The sequence below is a fragment of the Ictalurus punctatus genome, chromosome 21 (assembly GCF_001660625.3).
Source record: "Ictalurus punctatus breed USDA103 chromosome 21, Coco_2.0, whole genome shotgun sequence".
NCBI classification, from domain to species: Eukaryota; Metazoa; Chordata; class Actinopteri; order Siluriformes; family Ictaluridae; genus Ictalurus; species Ictalurus punctatus.
Window position 1 is genome coordinate 21,437,355 of NC_030436.2, and position 25,620 is coordinate 21,462,974.

A 25,620-nucleotide genomic window follows, 5' to 3' on the forward strand; every position below is an offset into this window, starting at 1 on the left:
TCCTGTGGACTTTAATCTGAGTCTTTTGAGTTTACTTCCTGATTCATGTACAGCATTTTGTCTCCTTAAAAAACAGTGTAACACATACACGCACACACCCAGTGTGAGGACAAACAAGAAGAGCAGCTCAACAGCCAGGTCTCTGAGCAGGTAAAAATCACACCTGTAAAATATTTTGTCATTTCATTATCAGATCAATGCTGTTTGACTCACTTTCTAAATAATGTGTTAATTGTTCAGAAGGAGACCTGAAACAGACACACACACTGTTGAAGATAGTAAATGTGTGAAGCAGAACTGTGCTTTAATGAAAATTTATATGAGACCATGTAAATAAGTGTTGTTTTTTAAGTGATTTTCTGCCCTCTGGGTCACTGTAAATAAACACATTTATCATATACATGTTTATTAGTTATATTTTTTATATTTTTATTTTAGTTAATTATTGTTTAGTTAAATTAGTCACATTTATATTTATAATTCTACTTTTCTAGGAGAGAAGTTAATAATCTTCCTGTTTCTCTCCCGGGAAAAGGCCGGCGTATCCCTGCAGGTCAGTGGGGTCTTGGAACGTCCCGAGGTCTTTATGTGGAACATGTTTCAGTACAGAGAGTTCTGAAAAAAGAGTACTGAAAAAATCTGAAAACACAGAGGATTATAGATCAGAGAAAAATAAAAACTAATCCGGTCTGATTTTATAACAAATCCAAGGTGAAAAATCACAGGTTTCTGTTTCTAGGTGACAACAAACATTTAAGTGAATAAATAACAGCAGTTATCAGGTTGGGACACGTTTATGACACGTTAAAGTGCAACAGAACATCACAGCCTTTTACATCACAGCCTTTTACATCACAGCCTTTTATATCACAACCTTTTACATCACAACCTTTTACATCACAGAATTTTACATCACAGCCTTTTACATCACAGCCTTTTACATCACAGCCTTTTACATCACAGCCTTTTACATCACAACCTTTTACATCACAGCCTTTTACATCACAGCCTTTTACATCACAGCCTTTTACATCACAACCTTTTACATCACAGCCTTTTACATCACAGCCTTTTACATCACAGCCTTTTATATCACAACCTTTTACATCACAACCTTTTACATCACAGAATTTTACATCACAGCCTTTTACATCACAGCCTTTTACATCACAGCCTTTTACATCACAGCCTTTTACATCACAGCCTTTTACATCACAGCCTTTTATATCACAACCTTTTACATCACAACCTTTTACATCACAGAATTTTACATCACAGCCTTTTACATCACAACCTTTTACATCACAGCCTTTTACATCACAGCCTTTTACATCACAGCCTTTTACATCACAACCTTTTACATCACAGCCTTTTATATCACAGCCTTTTATATCACAGCCTTTTATATCACAGCCTTTTACATCACAGCCTTTTACATCACAGAATTTTACATCACAGCGTTTTAAAACAGTGAAATAACTGCAATGTTTTAAAGCAAGTTTTTGATCTCAGTTACACTGAAAATTTCTGTGAAATACTTCAGTAATCACAATGATACCCACATTACCTTCAACTTTAGAGCTCTATGTGTGTCTGTGTGTGTGTGTGTGTTGGGGGGGTTAGGGTGAAGATGTTCAACAGCGGCAGTTCATACAGTTATGCAGACTCATTGCATTCCAGGTAAGAAAATACACAACAGTAACACAAATAACATACGGAAGTACACCACAATAATGTGTGTGTGTGTGTAGCTACTCTTTAGATGACACATCCTCAGAGAGCTCCAGTTTATCACGACCCAGCGCTAAAGCCATCTACAGTGAGTCTACAAATGCACACACAAACACACATACGATGTGTGTTCAGGTTTTTATTTGTGCGCGTGTGTGTGTGTGTAGTGCGCAGGAAGGAATATGCCGAGTCCATCAACAAACAGCTGGCCAAGTTTCAGTACCGAGTAGAGGTAAGTGCTGAAGTTAACTAGCTTTAGCTTGTGAACATTATTCCTGGTCTTAACAATTCCCCTAGTCCACATGAGAGAACTTCACAAGGTTATGAACCATGCACAGCAGCTTTCTAAAGGCTCTGTAGAGGGGAGATAAAGTTTCAGATGATGGGTCCTCATCCAGGAAGTGATGTCAGAAACCTGTTTGATATCTTCTGAAAGAAGAAAGCGATACTGAGTGTCATCAGCAGTTATAAGACATCATAAGACCTGACCGCTCAGGGAGAACAAAAGTGTACCAAGAACCAACCCCTGAGGAACTCCGTTAGACTCACAGTGAGTCTGTGACATGATGAAATGGAACCTGTCCAAGCTCGTGGACCTATAGATTCTATGACAACCAAGTCAGAGCACAGATTCCGAATTAGCAAGAAGATGTGGTGATTCACAGAATCAAAGCCAGCAGTGAGGATGATGAGGACAGAAGACTCGTAGTTCTCTCACACTTTCAATGGAGCTTCAGTAAAAATAGATTCAGTAGAATTCATTGCTGTGTATCAAGACATTCGGGATGTTATCAGTAGGAGACATGAAGAAAGCTGCTTGAGAAGTGCATGTACCAGGATGGAACACAGAGTCTGTAGTTCCTTAGTGAGTAGTGCTAATGTGTGGAAAGTCTGTTTTCTACATGAGGACGGGTTCCTTCTGAGTCCGGTTCCTCTCGAAGTTTCTTCCTCATATCGTCTCAGGGAGTTTTTCCTCAACACGTCTCCTCTGGCTGCTCATTAGAGATAAATTCATACATTTAACATCTATATCCTGAGTGTATATATTTCTGTACCGCTGCTCTGGGACAATGTCCACCGTTAAACACGCTGCACACAACACTGAACTGAATTGTGTGTGTGTGTGTGTGTGTGTGTGTGTGTGTGTGTGCAGCACCTGTTCACCTGTGAGCTGGATGGTGTGGAAGTCTCGGGACTGCAGGACTGTGTGGAGCGGCTGAAGCTGTTGGAGACGATGGGTCGTGTGTGGGGACAGGAAATGAACCTGGAAGTGGAAAATGAAAATTTGCTGCTGAGAGACATTGAAACTAAAGTGAGACTCTGTGAGAGTTGACACACACCACTGATACATGTGTGTGTGTGTGTCTGCATGTGTGTGTGTCTATGTGTGTGTCTATATGTGTGTCTGCGTGTGTCTGTGTTGAGTGTCTGTGTGTGTGTGTGTCTGTGTGTGTCTGTGTGTGTCTGTGTGTGTGTGTGTGTCTGTGTGTGTGTCTGTGTCTGCGTGTCTGTGTGTGTCTGCGTTGGTGTGTGTGTGTGTTGAGTGTGTGTATGTGTCTGCGTGTGTGTCTGCTGAGTGTTTGTGTGTGTTGAGTGTGTGTTGTGTGTGTGTGTGTGTGTTGAGTGTGTGTGTCTGTCTGTGTGTGTGTATCTGTTGAGTGTCTGTGTGTGTTGAGTGTGAGTGTGTCTGCTGTGTGTGTGTGTCTGTGTGTGTTAAGTGTGAGTGTGTGTGTTGAGTATGTATGTTGAGTGTGTTGAATGTGTATGTGTGTGTTGAGTGTGTGTGTGTGTCTGTCTGTGTGTGTTGAGTGTGTGTGTGTGTGTGTTGAGTGTGTTGAGTGTTTGTGTGTGTTGAGTGTGTGTGTGTTGAGTGTGTGTGTCTGTCTGTGTGTGTATCTGTTGAGTGTCTGTGTGTGTTGAGTGTGAGTGTGTCTGCTGTGTGTGTGTTGAGTGTGTGTGTGTGTTGAGTGTGTGTGTGTTGAGTGTGTGTGTGTTGAGTGTGTGTGTGTTAAGTGTGTGTGTGTGTGTGTTGAGTGTGTGTGTGTGTCTCATTTGTAAGTCGCTTTGGATAAAAGCGTCTGCTAAGTGAATAAATGTAAATGTGTATGTTGAGTGTGTGTCTGTCTGTGTGTCTGTTGAATGTGTTGAATGTGAGTGTGTGTGTGTGCTGAGTGTGTTGAGTGTGTGTGTGTGTGTTGAGTGTGTGTGTGTGTGTTGAGTGTGTTGAGTGTGTGTGTGTTGAGTGTGTGTGTGTGTGTGTGCTGAGTGTGTGTGTGTGTGTGTTGAGTGTGTGTGTGTGTTGAGTGTGTTGAGTGTGTGTGTGTTGAGTGTGTGTGTGTTGAGTGTGTGTGTGTGTGTGTTGAGAGTGTGTGTGTGTTGAGTGTGTGTGTGTGTTGAGTGTGTTGAGTGTGTGTGTGTTGAGTGTGTGTGTGTTGAGTGTGTGTGTTGAGAGTGTGTGTGTGTTGAGTGTGTGTGTGTGTTGAGTGTGTGTGTGTTGAGTGTGTGTGTGTTGAGTGTGTGTGTGTGTGTGTTGAGAGTGTGTGTGTGTTGAGTGTGTGTGTGTGTTGAGTGTGTGTGTGTTGAGAGTGTGTGTGTGTTGAGTGTGTGTGTGTGTTGAGAGTGTGTGTGTTGAGTGTGTGTGTGTTGAGAGTGTGTGTGTGCGTGTTGAGTGTGTGTGTGTGTGTGTGTGTGTGTTGAGAGTGTGTGTGTTGAGTGTGTTGAGTGTGTGTGTGTGTGTGTGTTGAGAGTGTGTGTGTGTGTGTGTTGAGTGTGAGTGTGTGCTGAGTGTGTGTGTGTGTTGAGTGTGTTGAGTGTGTGTGTGTGTGTGTGTTGAGTGTGTGTGTGTTGAGTGTGTGTGTGTGTTGAGTGTGTGTGTGTGTGTTGAGTGTGTGTGTGTGTTGAGTGTGTGTGTGTTGAGTGTGTGTGTGTGTTGAGTGTGTGTGTGTTGAGTGTGTGTGTGTGTTGAGAGTGTGTGTGTTGAGTGTGTGTGTGTGTTGAGTGTGTGTGTGTGTTGAGTGTGTGTGTGTTGAGTGTGTGTGTGTTGAGTGTGTGTGTGTTGAGTGTGTGTGTGTGTTGAGTGTGTGTGTGTTGAGTGTGTGTGTGTGCTGAGTGTGTGTGTGTGTGTGTTGAGTGTGTGTGTGTGTTGAGTGTGTGTGTGTTGAGTGTGTGTGTGTGTAGAGTGTGTGTGTGTTGAGTGTGTGTGTGTGCTGAGTGTGTGTGTGTTGAGTGTGTGTGTGTGTTGAGTGTGTGTGTGTGTTGAGTGTGTGTGTGTGTGTCCTCCATCTGTTGATGAGGTTTAAAGAATTCCAGTGATCTGTATTGTCCTAAACACACACAGACCAACAGAACACTTTTACTACTACACAATATTTAATACAAGATTGTGTGTACGTGTGTGTGTGTGTGTGTGTGTGCAGGAGGAGTTGGACTGTGTTCCTCTGCTCAGTGTGTCGGAGGTGACAGCGATGTTGGACACGTGTGTGTATAACTCTCTGCTGATGATCTCAGTGTGTGAGCGACAGGTCGTCAGTGTCTTCATGTTCCAGTGCGACTCTCTGAGAGTGAGACACACCTCCAACACACACACTACACTGCTTTCTGATTGGCTGATTAAATCACTGGTTTTGATGCAGCCATGAATTTATACAGAAAGACATCTAATGCCTGACTTTAAATTTCATTTCATTTTATTTTATTTTTAGTTTGAATGAAACTTTAATTGTAATTATTTTAAATGAATGTTGTATTTGTTATTCACTCAGTAATGAAATAAAGGCACTTCTTGGTGGTGCATTCAGACTGTACTCTACACACTCACTCCTGTCTGTGTGTCTCCTGTGTTTCAGGCTGATTATATCAAACGAGATCTGGACCGAGCAGTACAGAACACCAACACCACCAACGACAGGTAACATTTATTAACACTAAAAACACTACTTCTCCTGGTGTACTTCTCCTAGTGTTCATCTCTCCATCACTGCTAGGGGGCGACTCAGGACCCAGATGATGAAAAATAACAGAAACACACACTCCCCTCCAGAACAGAGAGAATTGACTCCTCCTGAAGAATGGGTTGTTCCAGATTATGGTAAAAAATAAATATGGGATGCATCCCAAAACGCACTTCAAATTCACTATATCTGGTGACTATTTAGTTGGTCTACCATCTAATGTAGCTGTGTGGAAGCATAGTGGAGAAAACCTGGTGCACTACGGATATCACACAGTGCACTGGGACAAAATTTATCCAAATGATGTAGTCTAGCAAATACAGATTACCCATAATGCACAGCAATGAAGACACGGTCCAGCCTATAAGATGAATATGGTGTGTGGTTTGTGATATTGCCAACATTTACAACTGAATTAGTTTCAGAAGTTTAATGTAATTAAAATTCTGAGTCTCTGTTCAGATCAGACTCCGCCTCCAACTCCAGCTTCAACCAGAAGTAGACAAGAGCCAGTCTACAATAGAACTGCATCACTGACTCCACCCCCTAACTCAGAGAACACACCCAAACAGCCAAACCCACCTACTGCCCCTAGCCACGCCCCCTACACAGAGAGAGACAGGAATGTGGTGAGTGATGAAAACAGGACAGAACAACATAAACCAGGGGTGTCCAATCTTATCTGGAAAGGGCTGGTGTGGGTGCAGGTTTTCATTCCAACCAATCAGGAGCCACACCTGATTCCACCTGTTTAATTAGTTGATCTTGGCTTTCAATAGACTCAGGTGTGGCTTCTGCTTGGTTGGAATGAAAACCTGCACCACACCGGCCCTTTCCAGATAAGATTGGACACCCCTGATGTAAACAATTAACCACAACAACCTCACTGCACAATCACCTCTGTATTGGTGTTGTGTTCTGACGTTGTGGTGTGTGTAATGTGATGTGATGTGTCGTGCTGGTGTGTGTTGTGTTGTGTTATGTCTTGTTGGTGTGTGTGTTGTGGTGTGTCATGTGATGTGTCGTGTTGGTGTGTCTGTTGTGGCGTGTCGTGTTGGTGTGTGTGTGTTGTGGTGTGTCATGTTGGTGTGTGTGTTGTGATGTGTCGTGTTGGTGTGTGTGCGTGGTGTGTTGTGTTGGTATGTGTGTGTTGTGATGTGTCTTGTTGATGTGTGTGTTGTTTTGTTGGTGTGTGTTGTGCTGGTATGTGTGTTGTGGTGTGTTGTGTTGGTGTGTGTGTGGTGTGGTGTGTTGTGTTGGTGTGTGTATTGTGTTGTGTCGTGTTTGTGTGTGTGTTGTGGTGTGTGGTGTGGTGTGTCATGTTGGTGTGTGTTGTGGTGTGTTGTGTTGGTGTGTGTGTTGTGGTGTGTCGTGTTGTGTAGTGTCTTGTTGGTGTTTGTGGTGTGGTGTGTCATGTTGGTATGTGTGTTGTGGTGTGGTGTGTCGTTTTGTGTAGTGTCTTGTTGGTGTTTGTGTTGTGGTGTGGTGTGTCATGTTGGTGTGTGTTGTGGTGTGTCGTGTTGGTGTGTGTGTTTGTGTGTTCTGATGTTGAGTGTTCTGATGTTGTGTGTTCCTGCAGGACATCCTGAATCACCTGATCAATGACATTGAGCAGTTTGTGGTGTGTGTGTTGGTGTGTGTTGATTTGTGGTGTGTGTGTTGGTGTGTGTTGGTGTGTTGTGTTCTGATGTTGTGTGTTTGTGTGTTCCTGCAGGACATCCTGAATCACCTCATTAATGACATCGAGCAGTTTGTGGATCTCGTTCTCGCTGCAGTTCCGAAAGTTGACAAGAAGAAGAAAAAGAAGAAGAAGACTCAGAAAGGTGAAAATGAGCTGCAGCTTTGATGAGTTTATCACTGTGTAGTACTGCAAAATTCTTGCATCTTTGTTGTGTATATTATGTGTTTTGTGTGTGTGTGTGTGTGTGTGTGTGTGTGTGTGTGTGTGTGTGTGACTGGGGTAGGATTACCCTCAGAGGAAGAGTTTAAAATTTGCCTGCAGAAAATCAAAATGGCCTTCAACCTGTTGGTGAGTGAAAAAACACTCCAAATTAGTGAACACACACACACACACACACACACACACACACACACTGCATCAATCCTGCAACTCACTGACACCAAACTGAAGTTCTTCCTGATTAATCCAGATCCATTTCTCTGTAAATCTACCATGAGTTCATCATCAATAAAGATTAGTGAGAATGTTCCAGAAGCAGCCATGCAAGCCCAAGCCATGACACTACCTCCACAATGTTTCACAGATCAGCTTGTATGTTCTGCATCATGAGCAGATCCTTTCTTTCTCCACACTTTGGCCTTTCCATCACTTTGGTAGCGGTTCATCTCGGTTCCAGAACTTTTGTGGATCATGTCTGTATTTCTTTGTGAATTCCAGACAGGTTTTCTGATTCTTACTGTTGATGAGTGGTTTACATCTTGTGGTACACCCTCAATATTTCTGCTCTTGAAGTCAGTGGATTGTGAGACCTTCACCTCTGTCCTGTGGAGGTTGTTGATGATGTCATTAACTGTTATTTTTGGGTTTTTCTTCACAGTTCTCACAATGTTTCTGTCATCAGCTGCTGTTGTTTTCTTCGACCGACCCGCTCTGTATCTGTTCCTCAGTACACCAGCAGTTTCTGTCTTTTTCAGGGCATTCCAAATTGTTGTATTGTCTACGCCCAATGTCTGTGCAATGCCTCTGATAGATTTTCTTGGCTTGCTTTTCTCCCAGAGACAGCTCTCTGATCTTCATGTTGGTTTATCTTTTAAGCAATAAATGCATTTTTCATAAGAGTAGACATTCAGAGCTTTTAATTCTTGCAATAAGAAACACCTGTCATTCACATGTTCCAGTATTTTTGATCATTTGAAAAATGGGCGGGTTCAAACAAAAGGTGCCATGTTCCAAGTTGTTTAACATGTCTAGATGATGAAAGCTGAAATTCTGATCTATCATCTCGTATTCATTTTTTGATCTCAAACCAAAATGTATTCAATGTACAGCACAAACAATAGAATTGGCCTTGCTGTTCCAATACTTATGGAGGGCCTGTTCCTACACTAACTTTTAATTCTCTCTCTTTCCTCAGGCAACAATGAACGGTCAGATTCAGTCCCCCAGTGCACCAGAGCTCACACACTGTCTTTTCTCCACACTGGAAGTGGTAAAGACTCGCTTATTTACTCATGCACACACACACACACACACACACACACACACACACACATACTACACTTTACGAACTAGGAGAAGGTTTTACAATTTCAAAAAGAAAAAAACCCTGAAAACAAGGGAATTATAAATTTGTTCTCTTTAGTTAAGGCTTCAGATCAACTAAACACTAAACACATGTGATTTGATTCAGTGATTAGGAGGCCAAGCAGAAGCGAGCCAATCAAGAGCTAAACAATAAACTACTTTCACATGCAGATACACCGTAGACTCTGTGTGCATGTGTGTGTGTGTGTGTGTGTGTGTGTGTGTGTGTGTTTAGGTAGTGAGTCGGTGTGCAGATGATCTCCCTGCGTGTGTAGTTGCACCGTTGTTGGAGCCGGAGTGTGTGCGCTTTCTGAGTGGGGAGGCAACACAGGAGGAGGACCAGCTGTGGCAGTCACTAGGAGACGCCTGGAACATCCCCAGGTACCATGCACTCTTCATCACCATCAACACCACCACCACATCATCTTAAAGGGTCATGAAACCTGCCTCTTTCCCTCTTTCAGCTAAAGTCTACCTCTCAATGTTTTTGAAAAATGTAGCTTAAATGGGCATGGCTGGCTGTGCGAAGAAGGGAGAGGGAGTGGGCGTGGCTGGCTGTGCGAAGAAGGGAGGCGGTGTGGCTGTATATGCGAAGAAGGGCGGGGAAGTGGGTGTGGCTGGCTGTGCGAAGAAGGGGGGATGGGCTTGGCTGGCTGTGCGAAGAAGGGAGAGGGAGTGGGCGTGGCTGGCTGTGCGAAGAAGGGAGGCGGTGTGGCTGTATATGCGAAGAAGGGCGGGGAAGTGGGTGTGGCTGGCTGTGCGAAGAAGGGGGGATGGGCTTGGCTGGCTGTGCGAAGAAGGGAAGGGGAATGGGCGTGGCTGGCTGTGCGAAGAAGGGAGGGGGAGTGGGCGTGGCAGGGAAAGGCAGGAGAGAAAGATGGGGGCGAGCCTTCAGAACACTCACAGTAAAGATGGATAGTGAGAAACTTTGCAGATGAGACAGAGGACCTCTCTCCTCCTGAAGCCCCAGAGCTAAATGGAGACACAATATATAGCAGTGCAGGTCCTCTGCCCTGTCTATTTAAACCATTAGCCCCTGGTGTGACTATGGAGGAAAACACAAAATAAAACCAGAGGCAGCGCAGATGGGAGAAATGTCGGAATGTTAGTTTGCTAATAGTCTTGAGCTTTTCACGAATAAAAGGCGAAGACTCTTCCCTTCAACGCGGACTCTCGTTGTGTAGTTTTGCACGCGACAGCCTGTGGAGCTTTAAGCGGTTTAATTAGCTCAAAAGGGAAGTAAAACGGTCATGGTTAAAATTAGACACATACCTCATTTGAAGGCAAGTCCGAAGTCCACCTTTCTCCAATTCTCACAGCTCTCCAGAATAAACACACTTGAACTCTTACACCACTGGAACAGACACCTCCGACCCATTAGAACCTCTCTCATCTACTGCATCTGTAGGAAAGCGCCATGTACTGTAATGAATAATTAAGGGACAGCATCTTCTCATAGGATAAGAACACGCAGGCTCATGAATAATTATGAGACACCGACAAGTCATCAAAGTACTATAGTACATTGCCACGTCACTGCCTCTGACCGAGATTTTAAACCAGCAAGACGAAAATAGCGGAAAGAAGCTCAAAATTAACCAGCTTTCTGCTACAATTAAAATGAACAGATACTAAGATTGTCTTTTATGACGTGCGATATGAACACCTCTTCATCATCACCATCATCACCACCACCATTATCATAACCATCACCATAATCATCACCATAATCATGATCATCACCATCACCATAATCACCATTATCAAAATCATCACCATCACCATAATCACCATTATCATAATCATCACCATAAACATCACCATCACCATAATCACCATTATCATAATCATCACCATCATCACATCACCACCACCATAATCATCACATCACCATCAGTATTACCATCTGCAGCAGCACCTTTATAATCATCTCCATCATCATCATCATGTGTTTCAGGACTCAGTGGCCAGAGGATGATGATGAGATTCCAACCTTCACTCCGGTTTTTGACGATGGTTGGGAGCCACCGGAGATCACATACACTGAGAGGAAAACGTTCAATCGCCAGGAGAGCCAGCAGTCCACCACGGGGCAGGTATATATATATATATATATATATATATATATATATATATATATATATATATATATATATATATATATATATATATATACACACACACACACACACACACACACACGCACAGTAAAATTTATTAAATGTTATGTTTGTCTGTTTGTGTTTCAGAGCATTATATCTTTTCAGACGGCAAATAGGAGGTAAAACTACTCCACCTCTCTACTATCAGCCAATCAGACGCTATCTGACTGTGTGTATGTGTGTGTGTGTGTGTGTGTGTGTGTGTGTGTGTGTAGCTCTGAGGACGTCCCAGCGAGCTGTATGCGTGTGCTGTATGACTTCAGAGCGAGAAACGACCGAGAGCTCAGTGTGAGGAAGGGCGAGATGGTGGAGGTGAGATCAGTGCACTAACGTCAGTTCTGTACGGTGGCGTGAGGGACTGCTACTGAGTGTTGTCACAGCAAAAAAGACCAGTGCACACACCACACACCCACACCACACACCCACACACCACACCCACCACACACCACACACACACACCACACACCCACACCCACACACACAGAACAATGACATATCTACATCATTTGGGAGGCTGTGACTCAGGTGGTAGAGCGGGTTGTCTACTAATCGATTCCCAACCCACATGACTCCACATGACTCCACATGACTCCACATACCGAAGTGTCATTGGGGAAGACACTGAACCCAAAGTTGCTCCCGATGGCAAGTTAGTGCCTTGTATAGCAGCTCTGCTACCACTGGTGTGTGAGTGTGAATTAGAACCAGTGTAAAGCACTTTGTAGAAAGTTTAACCTTTGCTAAGGTTAAAAAAGCCATATATAAGTGCAGACCATTTACCATTTAAAACACCATATTAATTTAACACCATCAGGAGTGGTGCAGAACAAACATAAGAGGAGTGTGTGCATATGATGTTGAAGTGTGTGTGTGTGTGGTGTGTGTGGTGTGTGTGGTGTGCGTGTGTGCCTGGGTGTGTGTGTGTGTGTGTGTGGTGTGTGTGGTGTGCATGCCTGGGTGTGTGGTCTGGGTGTGTGTGTGTGTGTACACAGATTTTGGACATGTCTAAGCAATGGTGGAAAGTGAGGAATGATTGTAGTGAAGAGGGTTTCATTCCAAATAATGTCCTGAGGTCCACTGAGAATGAAGACACACAGGTGGGTCATTACACTACATTATACCTAAATACACTATACTGCCAGAAGTATGTGCACCCCTGACCTCCATATGTGGTTCTTCCCCAAACTGTTTCCACAAACTCTGAAGTACACGGTTCTGTAGAAGGTCTCTGTACGCTGTTGTTTTAGTTTCCCTGAGAACTAAGAGGCCCATGAAGAGTACCATGAAGACGTGGTGTGTGAAGGTTGGAAGAAGGTGGAAGAACTTGAGTGTCCTGCACAGAGCCCTGACCTCAACCCCACTGGTGCTCTTGTAGCTGAATGAACACAAATCCTCACAGCCACGCCCCAAAATCTAGTGGAAAGCCTTCCCAGAAGAGTGGAGCGCATCATAACAGGAAAGGAGGAATACGTCTGGAATGGGATGTTCAACATGTACATATGAGTGTGATGGTCAGGGGTTCACATACTTTTGGTAATATAGTGCATATACTCTCATACACTCAGACCAATCAGAATGAGCAGAGACTTCATTAGATTGACTGGTTGTGTTTGATCCTGCAGGGGGCGGAGCCTAACCCGGTCCTGACCAGGAAGTCTCGGCCGGAGGAAGTAAAGGTCTGGCTGGAGCACAAAGAGTTCAGCAACATGTGAGACACACACACACACACACACACACACAAACACATACACACACAGAGTTGCGCTTAAGCATCACAACTGTTAATCTTCACACAACCTATGTGTGTGTGTGTTAGCACTGTGCGCTGCCTTGGGGGTCTCAGCGGCGGGATGTTGTTGGGGATGACGTTAGAGGAGTTGAAGATTGTTTGCCCAGAGGAAGGAAGACGAGTGTTTTACCAACTACAGAACGTCAAATCAGCACTAGCTGTGAGTATATACACACACACACACACACACTCTTCACATCTGTAACAACACGGACACACACAATCCGTTTATGTTTGTTCATATGGTTGGGTTACACACACACACACAAACACAAAATGTCCTATACTCATTCCTATAGCCTGCTCACTGCTTTGTGTGTGTGTGTGTGTGTGTGTGTCATTAGCTCGCCAAAGAAGTGAGTCTGCTGAACTGAGAGTTCAAAAGGAGAGAAACTACACCACAATGAAGAAAACACACACACGAGTGTGTAGTTAGTACGTTAGATGTGTATAATACTGATTGTGTGTACATGTTACCTGCATGCACCCTGCTTTACTTATTTAAACACCTGAGTGTTTTTGACTGGGTTTACCTGTACATACCTGGAGAAGAATTTACACTGGTTCATCTCAGGGTTTGTCCTGTTTATATTCTTTAAAATTCTAAGGATTATAATAAATATCAACATTATTAAAATTATGAACAGAAAACCTACCAATTGTGCACATTTCTGTCTGATGAGCAGATGAACCCATGCTTTAGATTCCAACAGTACCTGTCCGTCCAGGTGTGACAGACACACATCATCATAAATTGGAGGTGTGACGACGGCAACAAATGAAACATTAAACAACTAAAATAAACTATCGTGTGTGAAGAAATGTTACATACGATGACTCCAATGCCATCGCACCTCTGAGTAAACACATAACATTATAGCCAATCAAATTAAGTGTGTGTGTGTGTGTGTGTGTGAGAAAGAGAGATACTGAAATAAATCAACCTTTGGAAATGTAAAGATTTTATAAAAAATGTAATTATGTAAACAAAAGAATATACACAGTTATCATAATGTAAATAAATTAAATTATTATAATGAACACAGTAAAAGTGTTGGTGTTTGTGTTCGCTAACGATTAGCAACAGGACCGGTGTTTATTTCACACATACACACACACACACACACATATATATATATATATATATATATATACACACACACACACACACACACTTCCAGTCTGCTAAAACGAGTTTTCTTCATTCGTATAATTTTAGAATAATAATGAATAATTTTCACTATAAAATTACACACGTGGAATGTTGTGACTGATAAACATGTTAAGCTCAAATGCTTTGATGTTTTAATTGAAAAGCATCTGCATCTTCTTACCCAGCTTCATCAGGAGCTTCACCCAGGACATGTTTCTTAAACTTCACAAATAACCTGAGCTCCTCACTGCTCCTAATACTGCTCTTATACAAACACCACCAAACACCTAAAATACAACATAGGTCTTACTATATATTCCACTGTATACGTGTAAACTGTGACTTTTATACTTTATATGATTAAAATTACATATCACTACTGTCTAAACATAACTTGTGTATATTGAAGAAACACAAAACCACTACAGACACAGAGAGAGAAGAGAGATTGAGAGAGAGAAACAAGAGAGAGAAAGAGAGAGAGAAGGAGAAGAGAGAGAGAGAGAGAGAGAGAGAGAGGAGAAGAGAGAGAAGGGAGGGGACGAGAGAGAAGGAGAGAGAGAGGAGTAGAGAGAAGGAGGGGGGCTGAGTGTATACTTTGCTGTAATATACACACATATAGAATGTATTTAGAATGTATATAGAATGTGTGTATAACGGAAAGCACTTGGGGTCAGAGGTCAGCGCCTTTAGGAGCACTGGAGGGTTAAGGGGTTGGTGAAGGCCTAACAGTGACAGCTGGTCATCAAACATCACCTTCTGATCCACAGCCCAGAACCTTGAAAGAACCAAAGTATATAAAAGAGAGGGAAGGAAACGAGGATGAATAATCTCATTTTAATTTCTTCATGGCCCCATGGAGGGTGGAGTCTCCTCTTCTGGCCCCGCCCCCTGTATGTGTGCAGCCTGGGTAATAAGCTGCAGCTCATCACACAGAGTCTCGTGTCGGAAGGCGAGGCGGATGTCGGGAACGTTGGAGCGGCGGATATCGTTACCATCCGGACCCTCGTGCATGTACCCTGCCCCCAACCATGATATCTTCACCTGGTGGGTGGAGTCACCAGAATAGAACAGTCAAATAAAAAATACTGCACAATGATGTGTGTGGGTGTGTGTGGGGGGGGGGGGGGGTTGTGTGTTTGTGTGTGTGTGGGTGTGTGTGTGGGGGGGGGTGTGGGTGTGTGGGGGGGGGGCTTGTGGGTGGGTTTGTGTGTGTGTGGGTGTGTGGGGGGGTTTGTGTGTGTGTGTTGGTTTGTGTGTGTGTGTTGGTTTGTGTATGTGTGTGGGTTTGTGTGGGTGTGTGTGTGTGGGGGGGTGTTTGTGTGTGTGTGTTGGTTTGTGTGTGTGTGTGTGTGTGGGTTTGTGTGTGTGGGGTTTTTGTGTGTGTGTGTGTGGATTTGTGTGAGTGGGGGGGGGGGGGGTTTGTGTGTGGGTGTGTGTGTGTGTGTGGGGGGGGGGGGGGGTTGTGTGTGAGTGTGTGTGTGTTACCTTGTGTGAGAAGCCACTCATGAGCACACTGTTTCTTGCTAACTCACACATGTCACACGAGCTGAGCTTCCATACTTGAGCGGCAATACTGTACTCCTCCATCAGGGGCTCCTATACACACACACACACACACACACACACACACAAACACAAAAAGGGGTTAATAATGCATTTTTTTCTACATCTGGCACTAACTGGTGTGTGTGTGTAACCTTGATGATGTGGGCAAAGTATATGCTCTGGATGTGGTTGTCAGTTTTGATGAAGATCTCTAGATCTAGATCTGCTAGACAGTTCAGAGTCTCCAGATGTTTACAGCTTATTTCTCTTGCATTATTACACCAATAGTTGGCATACAAACAACCCCAGTGTGTTGTGTGCATCTCCGGGGTCATGTGTCGGTTAAACACTGAGCAGTCAGCGGAGGGGTGTGTCCAGATTAATACTGTTCGAGTGTAAACAAAAATGTTCTCTCATCACATCCAGAACTTTCCATCTCCTATAGACCTTCTATAATCCTGCAGGATCACACACTTTAGTTTCGCTTTCTTCTAACACACTCCTAATAAACACACAAAGTGTAGGAGTGTAACCACAACAACACTAACAATAAAATCTACATCATTGTCAGTCAGTGATTGATAGAATTGGGGATTTAAACACTAGGTCTATGGAAGTGCTTGGATACGAGAGCTGCTCAGACTGTTGGATACAGACGACTTAAACACTACAGAAAAGCTTAATTAATTAATTAATTAATTAATATTTATAATTAATAACACGAGGTTTCTTTTGCACTTTATAGACCAACATTATGTCCGTGTTCTCTTATATTTATTATTCCAACAGTAAAACACACAATTCGTTGTTTTTGTCTCCTCTGTGTACTTCAGTACATGCTGGCGTGGTTCATGCAAAAGCGCCTCCTAGAGGACATGCTCACATTATGTTATAGTAGGAATTCTTCACCCTGCTCTTGCTGAGATGCACTCACATAGAAGCGAGTACTCGTAAACTGTCCTTGATTGTGCAATGTTTGTCCATCCATCTTCTACCGCTTACTCCTTTTCAGGGTCACGGGGAACCTGGAGCCTATTGTAATGATCGGCTATGATGATGTCATGTGGGGTCAAGGGGCGTGGTCGCCGCCCTGCTCTCTCTCTCTCTCTGTGACCTTGACATTGTGTGCTGACACGCAGTCTCATGTAAGGTACCATTTTTGGGATGTTTTACTCGGTTAAATCCTCTTCTAATGACTGACCTGTAACCCTGCGTTTCTATGGTATCCTTCACTGTAATAAACGGAGAATAGCACTTTCACTCTGTGTCCGGCTGAGTTATATCAACTTTCCTGAGCAACCTGTGAGGATCTAGCCGGATCCTTAGACTATCCCAGGGAGCATGGGGCACAAGGCGGGGTACACCCTGGACAGGGTGCCAGTCCATCACAGGGTACAATCACATACACACTCACACACCCATTCATACACTACGAACACTTTAGACACGCCAATCAGCCTACCATGCATGTCTTTGGACTGGGGAAGGAAACCGGATAACCCGGAGGGAACCCCCACAGCACGGGGAGAACATGAAAACTCCGCATGCTCCGCCCCGGCGGGACTCGAATCCCAGACGCTGGGAGGTGTGAGGCGAACGTGCTAACCACTAAGCCACCGTGCACCCGTAATGTTTGTCCCTTCAGCAATATTACAAGAAAACCGGTGTTTTAAACATTATAATTTGCATGTTAACTAGATTCCTCTGACTTAAACACTTTTATTCTGTTGCATTATTTTAGCTGATCCAGGACGGATGTGCTCTCGGAGCTGCAGCACTTTAGCTGAGTCTCACAAACAAACACTTAAACCTTCACTAGGTAGTAATCTATAACAGATTAAATTCAAGTAAAAGGCTTGCATATAAATGTGTGTGTGTGTGTGTGTGTGTGTGTAAATGTGGCGTGTGATATTTATTCAGTAAATACAGTCCATCCAGCTCTGTTTCCTCCATGTGTTTGTCAGCGTAAACAGTTATACTGACGTATCAACTAGTAAACGTGATTTAGGACATAGTCCGAGACTTATTCTGGAAGTCCTCTAGCTGTCTTCATTGCAGGTGTACAGGTGATGTTACCTTGGTGAAGTGGAACTGCAGCGGATCATCGGTGGAGAGAGAGACCATGAGGCCGCGTGACAGGTACTCGTATAACGGGTTTCTATGGTAACTGAGAAACAGACTGTTGTTGCTGAGGGGTGACATGGCGATGCCCACCTGCGCCAGGTAATAAAGGTACTGCAGCACAGGGACCTGAATACACACACACACACACACAGATTTGTGACTACACTGATAATATGCTCCTAACCTCAATACTACTACTTGTATATAATATTTATAGTTCTTAATATATTTTGTTCCATAAATTAATGTTTGTGTGTGTGAGTGTGAGTGCATGTAAATACCTTCCTGAGCATCAGGCCGTGTGAGATGTTGGCCGACAGCATGAATCCAGACACCAGGTGGTGAACAGGCCCTGCCTCTCCACAGTGAGGTCGCAGCACAAAAGTGTTGAAGCCCCGCCTCCTGTGCATGCAAACACACACACACACACACACACACCAGTCAGCTTACACACACAGTTGGGCTCCAGTATGTACAGTGTTTTATACTGTATGCGCGTTAGTGTGTACCTGCGCAGGTGGTTCAGCACGGTCATGTTAGCATAGGTGTAGTAAAGGTAATAGGAGTATGGAGGGTTCTCCTCCTCAGTCCAGTTATCAGGTCGAGGGCTGTACAAACTGAACACATGGTGCTCTGGTTTCGACTCATCATCAACACTGTCAAAGCCCACCACCTATACATACACACACACACACACACACACACACACACACACACACACACACACACACACTGTTACGGAGTTACAGATTAACTGTACATTACTGATATAGAACAGGACTGAATAACGGTGTTAATTACACTGTATGTGTGTGTGTGTGTGTGTGTGTGTGTGTGTGTGTGTGTGTGAGTGAGAGAGGGAGAGAGACTCACATGCTGCAGGAACAGGTGCAGCTTTGGGTGTGTGTTTGGGCTGATTGTCACCTCAAACAGTGGCAGGAAGATGTTCTCCAACATCTGCTGGAAATTCATCAACTGTCTCTTACTGCGGTACACATCACTGCAGAGAGAGAGACAGAGAGACAGACAGGTGGAGTTGGTTAGGGTTAGAGAGAGATAGACAGGTGGGTGGTAGTTCTTACTAAAGATGAATGAATCACTGTGTGTGTGTTTGTGTGGTGTGAATGTATGTGTGTGTGTGTGTATGTGTGTGTACGTACTACAGGCGTGGGATCTGGATGAGCCAGCGGACATTGTGTGAGTAGACGGAGTGTGTGACGGCCCATTCAGCCAGTTTGTCCCACTCGTCTCTCGATCGTCCGTAAACAGACAGACGCAGCTCGGCATTCTGGTACTTACTCTCCTCTAGGTCTGACATCACTTCCTACACACACACACACACACACACACACACACACACACACAGAAAGGGATTTGTTAATGGTGCATTTTTTCCTACCTCTGGCACTAATTGGACTGTGTGTGTGTGTGTGTGGGTGTAACCTTGATGATGTGGGCAAAGTATTTGCCCTGGATGTGGTTATCAGTTTTGATGAAGATCTCTCGCAGTATTGACTCTCCGATTGGGTTGTACTTTGCATTAAACTTATCAAATCGATGAAAGGTATTCCGGTCCTGTAAACATACACACAAATAATAATCATAATAATAATAATTATTATTATAAATATTATTATTACTATTATAATGAAGTGTAACATGTATTATGAACACACAGAAACAGTGCTGTATTCAGTGTAGCAGAGGGGTGTAATGGAGGGGCTTAGGGGAGGGGTATAGTGGAGGGGTGTAGTGGAGGGGTGTAATGGAGGGGCATAGGGGAGAAGTGTAGGGGAGGGGTGTAGGGGAGGGGTGTAGGGAAGAGGTGTAGTGGAGGGGTGTAATGGAAGGGCATAATGGGAGGGGCTTAGAGAAGGGGTGTAATGGAGGGGCATAGGGGAGAGGTGTAGTGGAGGGGCGTAGGGGAGGGGTGTAATGGAGGGGCATAGAGGAGGGGTGTAATGGAGGGGCTTAGAGGAGGGGTGTAATGGAGGGGTGTACTGGAGGGGCTTAGGGGAGAGGTGTAGTGGAGGGGTGTACCGGAGGGGCTTAGGAGAGGGGTGTAGGGGAGAACTGGCCCAATGAAGGTCCTGGTTGGCACATATTGAATGAATTTAGAATCCACACTCTAAATTAAAATTGTCTTATGTATGGGATCAATTTCCCGTCAAAAGTATTGCGGATTGAAAAATCACGGATTGAAAAATAATAAGCGTGAATCAAACATTTAAAAACACATGCAGAATTATATTGCACAAAACTGAAAAATGAATTCAAAGTTTTCTGAATCGCACACAAAATTGTTCTCCTTGGTTATATTACTGTTTTGGTGCTCTCTGACATTTTCTGATCATGTTTTCTTTTTTTGGATGCTCGCGCTGTCTTTCCCTTCGTGCTTGTTTCCACATTCTCCGCTTGCTTTTCCAAATGCTGCAGTTCGAGTTTCATGTAAATGAGGACGGGCTTTAGTGTCACCATTGGTCCACTACAGCTCCTCCTCTAGCCAATCAACCGAAGAGGGGAGTTGACGTCACTCCACTGCGACTAGTGCATCGAAATCAGTATGAAGGGAATCAGTCGTCAACAAATCAATAAACCTGTACCAACAGCTTTTCTGGTTTCCCCTCACCAATCTAGGCTCAGTTCCCTATTTATAATGAAGTGATAATAGTTTTGAACATCTGAAGGACAAATAGGATGTTCTTGAGTTAAAGTGTCATAGCAAAGGGCCTGCCTTAAATACTTATATCGATGTGGTATTTCAGTTTTTATTTTTAATAAGTGTGCAAGAATGTGTGTTGTCAGTGGAGTGGTACATTGTGGAATGAAAACATACATTTTACCATAAGATGACATCATCATAAAATGTGAATGAATGCATTCTGAATGCACAATATAGTGTTTTTTTTCTCATTATACTTGCATGACTCCTAATGTTAAATCTTATTAATCAGAGAGAGTACTAATCAATATCATGCTATTTGTGCAGATAAAATATAAATAATCCAGGTCTAGAGGCAAGCGCTGCATGGCTTCCTGTAGTCGTGATAAAAGCCTCTCTAAAAGCAGCCTCAGCACTGCCTATGAATATACACAAAATATTCTGAAATGACCAAAACCATTTAAAGCCATTATTTAATTCCTTACACCTAAGGCAAAATCCACAAAACAGACATATCTTCTGTCACCCACTAACTATATATTTATGTTAAAATGTTGTAATTGTCCGGGATTTGCTGCCTGACAGTTATCCATCTTTCTTCACCCGTCAACACAACAGCCATGAGTCGCAGTGGAGTGTACTTTTGAATGTTTAGATTAGATTTTTTGTATGTTTGTATATTTAGAATGTAGACAAATGAACAGGTGTAGAGGAGAAGATGCTGAGATGTTACTTGTCACCAAACTGATTTTCTGTTACGTTGGACTGAGTGTAGTGTGTGTGTTCAGTGTAGTGTGTGTGTGTGTGTGTGCTCAGTGTAGTGTGTGTGTGTTCAGTGTAGTGTGTGTGTGTGTGTGTGTGTGTGTGTTCAGTGTAGTGTGTGTGTTCAGTGTAGTGTGTGTGTGTGTGTGTGTGCTCAGTGTAGTGTGTGTGTTCAGTGTAGTGTGTGTGTTCAGTGTAGTGTGTGTGTGTTCAGTGTAGTGTGTGTGTGTGCTCAGTGTAGTGTGTGTGTGTTCAGTGTAGTGTGTGTGTTCAGTGTAGAGTGTAGTGTGTGTGTTCAGTGTAGAGTGTAGTGTGTGTGTTCAGTGTAGTGTGTGTGTGTGTTCAGTGGTGTGTGTGTGTGTTCAGTGTAGTGTGTTCAGTGTAGTGTGTGTGTGTTCAGTGTAGTGTGTGTGTGTTCAGTGTAGTGTGTGTGTGCTCAGTGTAGTGTGTGTGTGCTCAGTGTAGTGTGTGTGTGTTCAGATTAGATTTTTTGTATGTTTGTATATTTAGAATGTAGACAAATGAACAGGTGTAGAGGAGAAGATGCTGAGATGTTACTTGTCACCAAACTGATTTTCTGTTACGTTGGACTGAGTGTAGTGTGTGTGTTCAGTGTAGTGTGTGTGTGTGTGTGTGTGTGCTCAGTGTAGTGTGTGTGTTCAGTGTAGTGTGTGTGTGTGTGTGCTCAGTGTAGTGTGTGTGTTCAGTGTAGTGTGTGTGTGTGTTCAGTGTAGTGTGTGAGTGTTCAGTGTAGTGTGTGAGTGTGCTCAGTGTAGTGTGTGTGTGTGCTCAGTGTAGTGTGTGTGTTCAGTGTAGAGTGTAGTGTGTGTGTTCAGTGTAGTGTGTGTGTGCTCAGTGTAGTGTGCTCAGTGTAGTGTGTGTGTGTGTGCTCAGTGTAGTGTGTGTGTTCAGTGTAGTGTGTGTGTGCTCAGTGTAGTGTGTGTGTGCTCAGTGTAGTGTGCTCAGTGTAGTGTGTGTGTGTGTGCTCAGTGTAGTGTGTGTGTTCAGTGTAGTGTGAGTGTGTCTGTGTGCTCATTGTAGTGTGAGTGTGTGTGTTCAGTGTAGTGTGTGTGTGTGTTCAGTGTAGTGTTTGTGTGTGTCTATGTGTTCAGTGTAGTGTGTGTGTGCTCAGTGTAGGGTGCGTGTGCTCAGTGTAGTGTGTGTGTGTGTCTATGTGTTCAGTGTAGTGTGTGTGTGTGTCTATGTGTTCAGTGTAGTGTGAGTGTGCTCAGTGTAGTGTGTGTGTGTGTTCAGTGTAGTGTGCGTGTGCTCAGTGTAGTGTGTGTGTGTGTCTATGTGTTCAGTGTAGTGTGTGTGCTCAGTGTAGTGTGTGTGTGCTCAGTGTAGTGTGAGTGTGCTCAGTGTAGTATGTGTGTGCTCAGTGTAGTGTGTGTGTGTGTGTTCAGTGTAGTGTGCGTGTGCTCAGTGTAGTGTGTGTGTGCTCAGTGTAGTGTGTGTGCTCAGTGTAGTGTGTGTGTGCTCAGTGTAGTGTGAGTGTGCTCAGTGTAGTATGTGTGTGCTCAGTGTAGTGTGTGTGTGCTCAGTGTAGTGTGTGTGTGTGTGTGTTCAGTGTAGTGTGTTTTCAGTGTAGTGTGTGTTCAGTGTAGTGTGTGTGTGTGTTCAGTGTAGTGTGTGTGTGTTCAGTGTAGTGTGTGTGTGTTCAGTGTAGTGTAGCTCTTTCTGGAAGGTTCTGACCCTAACATACCCACCGCATGCATGTCGAGTGTGTCCACGCTCAGGTCGTAGGCCGTCAGGTTCATGTTGTGGAAGACCTCAGTCAGTGTTTGGCCACGCCCACCCTCCATGTGCACCACCTCATCTGGGTACTTTTTCATGGCTCGCTTTATAAAGCGCAGCAGGTGTTTCTGATTCATACAGGATGAGGCATGGATGTGTGTGTCTACCTGCAGGACAGACAGCAGGACAGACAGGGGGACAGACAGGGGGACAGACAGGGGGACAGACAGGGGGACAGACAGGGGGACAGACACCAAGAAAAAACAGATACAAAGAAGAAAAAAGGAGAAAAAAAACTATAATTCTATTAAATATTTTATTTGTGTTTAAATTGCTTTAAGAAGAATTCTTAAAAAAAAGTTAACAGTTTAAAGTTTTAAAGGTTACTTTAAACTCTATCCCATTTATTTTCTCTTGAAAACAACACAATATTTAAAATTAACTATTTTTTTATTATTATTATTTCAAATTATATGCTGAAAGTTTCCTAGAACACTTTTAACACTCACTGTTAGAGTGAGTTACATAAAAGTCTCTTTATGGTGTGTGTGTGTGTGTGTGTGTGTGTATACACCTTGCGAATGTTGTAGAAGTCTCGATGAGGAACCTGTTTCTGAGCAGCAAGTTCCTTCATCTCGTTAAGCAGGATGTGCATCTGGAACTTCGAGCTGAGGTACTGCAGCCGCCGGTAACAAAAAGACTTTCTGTAGCACATAGGTCAGAGGTCAGGGGTGCAGCTACCTGTCTGAGTCTCTGTGTCATGTTGTAATTCCCATTGTGGGCCTCACTGAATCCGATTCACACCAAGCAAATTATATGTCTGTATGTGTTTATCATGGGCTGTGTGTGTGTGTGTGTGTGTATGTGTGTGTGTGTGTGTGACGACAAACTCACACTGGGCCATTGATGATAAGTGCCATCATAAAGGTCATATCAGTGATAAACTCCTGCAGGTCCGGATACGGAAGGTCCAACTCTGTACTGCAAACACACACACACACACACACACACACACACACACACACACACACACACACACACACCCAAGACAGACAGGGAGACAAGGTCAGGTGTGTACACATTCACACATTCACACACACAGTCAGTGTGACGTACCTGTGTGTGGGAGATGTGTAGACGTGCACAATGCCGTGTTCAATGCTGCAGCTGTAGCCGAGGTCAGGGGGCAGAATGGTAAACTCCTGCCCCTCATACGGATGTGTCTCTGACACCGGGGGGGGCATCAGGGCATCTAACACACACACACACACATGGGTTATATACAGTGGCAGTGTGAGGTATGTGTGGGGCTGAATCTGCCCACTCAGAGTGTGTGTGTGTGTGTGTGTGTGTGTGTGTGTGTGTGTGTGTGTACCTCCACTCTCAGGCATGTCCTTGTTGAAGCTACAGTGCTGTGTGTGTGTGTGAGAGAGCTGCTTCAGCAGGCGGGAGGTGGTACTGCAGAAGTCCTGCATTGACGCACACATGTACTTCTGTCTAATAAACAACGCCTTAATGATACACACCGCTGAGTCAGCCAGGTCAGAAAATGGCACCTACACACACACACACACACACACACACACACACACACACAGACACACAGACACACAGAGTGAGAGGGGGATGATGGGTAATGCATTATGGTGAGAGGGGGATGATGGGTAATGTAGTACCCCACACTTCTCCTCTCCGGAGATGGTGACGCGCTGAAACTGTCTCTCTATCACTGTCTCTTTCTCCTGAAGCTCATGATGATCCACCATCACCTCATCCTTCTCTCTCAGACTCCTGACAGATAGAGACATAGAGAAATTTAAATAATAGATGAGATACATCAGAGGAACGTCACTGTATCAGTTATTACACTGTTATCATTTACTCTGCATGTGTGTGTTCAGTGAAGTGTATGTATGTGTGCACAGTTGTGTTTAAATACAATTAATTACAAGTTTTCTTGGCAGTGGATTAACAGACAGCAGTGTGCAAATCAGCCTTGAGGATCTTTCCTGTGTACCGGAGTCACTCTTCATCACCAAAGAACCCTTGAATAGGAAAGCGTTGGTTCCAGACTACAGTATCATGCCCACAGTTTTCACAAATGCATGGAACACATCAACCAGCTGGAATTAATATGGTCAATCTTGCCTTCGGGATAATCTTACTGGTTCTCTGTTGCACCAACTCCCTTCACTTTACCCATCCACAGTTAGCCTCACTGACACAGCTTATCTGGAGGAAGAGAGAAGCTGGTCTTCAGGATCTATAGATGTGCTGGAAGCTCACGCACTACAAGGAGCATCTTCTCCTCATGGGCTGTACTTAGAGGTGTGCTATAACAAGAAGTCTGTGCTAACTTGCACATTCCACCAGGTTCTCCAGGTTCTCCACTGCCCTTCACAGCGGTGTGAGTACAGCAGGCGTCTCTAGGCTCCTTTCTGGTTAGTCAAAAGTGAAGAGTCCTTTTCCTCATGACATTACTGGCACACGTTATCCAGGTGATTCTCATGACTCCCAAGTGGTTATCTGGGGTTCATAAAACCTGTTACTTACATAATTACCAATCTGTGTCCTTTCTAACACAGGGGAATCAGCGCTATGAGCAGAGCTGCTCACCTCCGAGATTTTCTCCCTAATTTAGAGTTGGCCAATTCCCACAGACAGCCAGCTCTCCCCCATCATAAGACAGTTACTAACCGGGGAGGATGAAGGCTATCTCACTCTTTCTGTGAGATGC

At 43.9% G+C, this 25,620-nt stretch overlaps 2 protein-coding genes and 1 long non-coding RNA gene across 9 annotated transcripts in view; 1 reads left to right on the forward strand and 2 right to left on the reverse strand.

Annotated features, from left to right (window-relative positions):
• eps8l3a (EPS8-like 3a) lies at window positions 1–14,634 on the forward strand. 5 transcript variants are annotated; one of them, XM_017496633.3, is made up of 21 exons: window positions 3–150; window positions 495–553; window positions 1,624–1,680; window positions 1,752–1,819; window positions 1,899–1,963; window positions 2,885–3,043; window positions 5,148–5,291; window positions 5,577–5,638; window positions 5,715–5,818; window positions 6,144–6,310; window positions 7,396–7,504; window positions 7,646–7,710; window positions 8,777–8,851; window positions 9,182–9,327; window positions 10,904–11,042; window positions 11,196–11,227; window positions 11,324–11,420; window positions 12,101–12,205; window positions 12,731–12,816; window positions 12,925–13,057; window positions 13,242–14,634. In XM_017496633.3, exons 3-21 carry the CDS (start codon window positions 1,631–1,633, stop codon window positions 13,269–13,271), a joined length of 1,836 nt encoding a protein of 611 aa, XP_017352122.1. In that variant the 5' UTR covers window positions 3–150; window positions 495–553; window positions 1,624–1,630; the 3' UTR covers window positions 13,272–14,634. The 5 variants fall into 5 exon arrangements, 4 of the variants coding, with proteins under 4 accessions (XP_053530106.1, XP_017352122.1, XP_017352123.2 ...); XM_053674131.1 differs by having other exon boundaries at window positions 1–150; window positions 1,752–1,963; XM_017496634.3 differs by lacking the exons at window positions 3–150; window positions 495–553 and having other exon boundaries at window positions 1,477–1,680; window positions 5,727–5,818.
• Window positions 1,945–7,840, reverse strand: LOC108281080 (uncharacterized). The gene is made up of 4 exons (XR_001815882.3): window positions 7,652–7,840; window positions 7,411–7,450; window positions 2,896–2,995; window positions 1,945–2,723 (listed from the first exon to the last, which is right to left on the reverse strand). It is a non-coding gene; the product is annotated as an uncharacterized LOC108281080 (long non-coding RNA).
• ampd2a (adenosine monophosphate deaminase 2a) overlaps window positions 13,855–25,620 on the reverse strand; it is a 16,278-nt gene continuing 4,512 nt past the window's right edge. For 2 of the 3 annotated variants that reach the window (XM_017496632.3, XM_017496631.3), the window contains 14 exons: window positions 24,560–24,674; window positions 24,259–24,439; window positions 24,000–24,135; window positions 23,778–23,864; window positions 23,458–23,587; window positions 22,856–23,050; window positions 19,166–19,297; window positions 18,883–19,046; window positions 18,596–18,722; window positions 18,232–18,395; window positions 18,004–18,124; window positions 17,675–17,848; window positions 15,539–15,649; window positions 13,855–15,094 (listed from right to left, as the gene is read on the reverse strand). In XM_017496632.3, the coding sequence (XP_017352121.1) occupies window positions 14,897–15,094; window positions 15,539–15,649; window positions 17,675–17,848; window positions 18,004–18,124; window positions 18,232–18,395; window positions 18,596–18,722; window positions 18,883–19,046; window positions 19,166–19,297; window positions 22,856–23,050; window positions 23,458–23,587; window positions 23,778–23,864; window positions 24,000–24,135; window positions 24,259–24,439; window positions 24,560–24,674 (2,035 nt within the window). In that variant the 3' untranslated portion in view covers window positions 13,855–14,896. The remainder of the gene's footprint in view (window positions 15,095–15,538; window positions 15,650–17,674; window positions 17,849–18,003; window positions 18,125–18,231; window positions 18,396–18,595; window positions 18,723–18,882; window positions 19,047–19,165; window positions 19,298–22,855; window positions 23,051–23,457; window positions 23,588–23,777; window positions 23,865–23,999; window positions 24,136–24,258; window positions 24,440–24,559; window positions 24,675–25,620) is intronic. The other variant, XM_047149292.2, reaches the window with a different exon arrangement.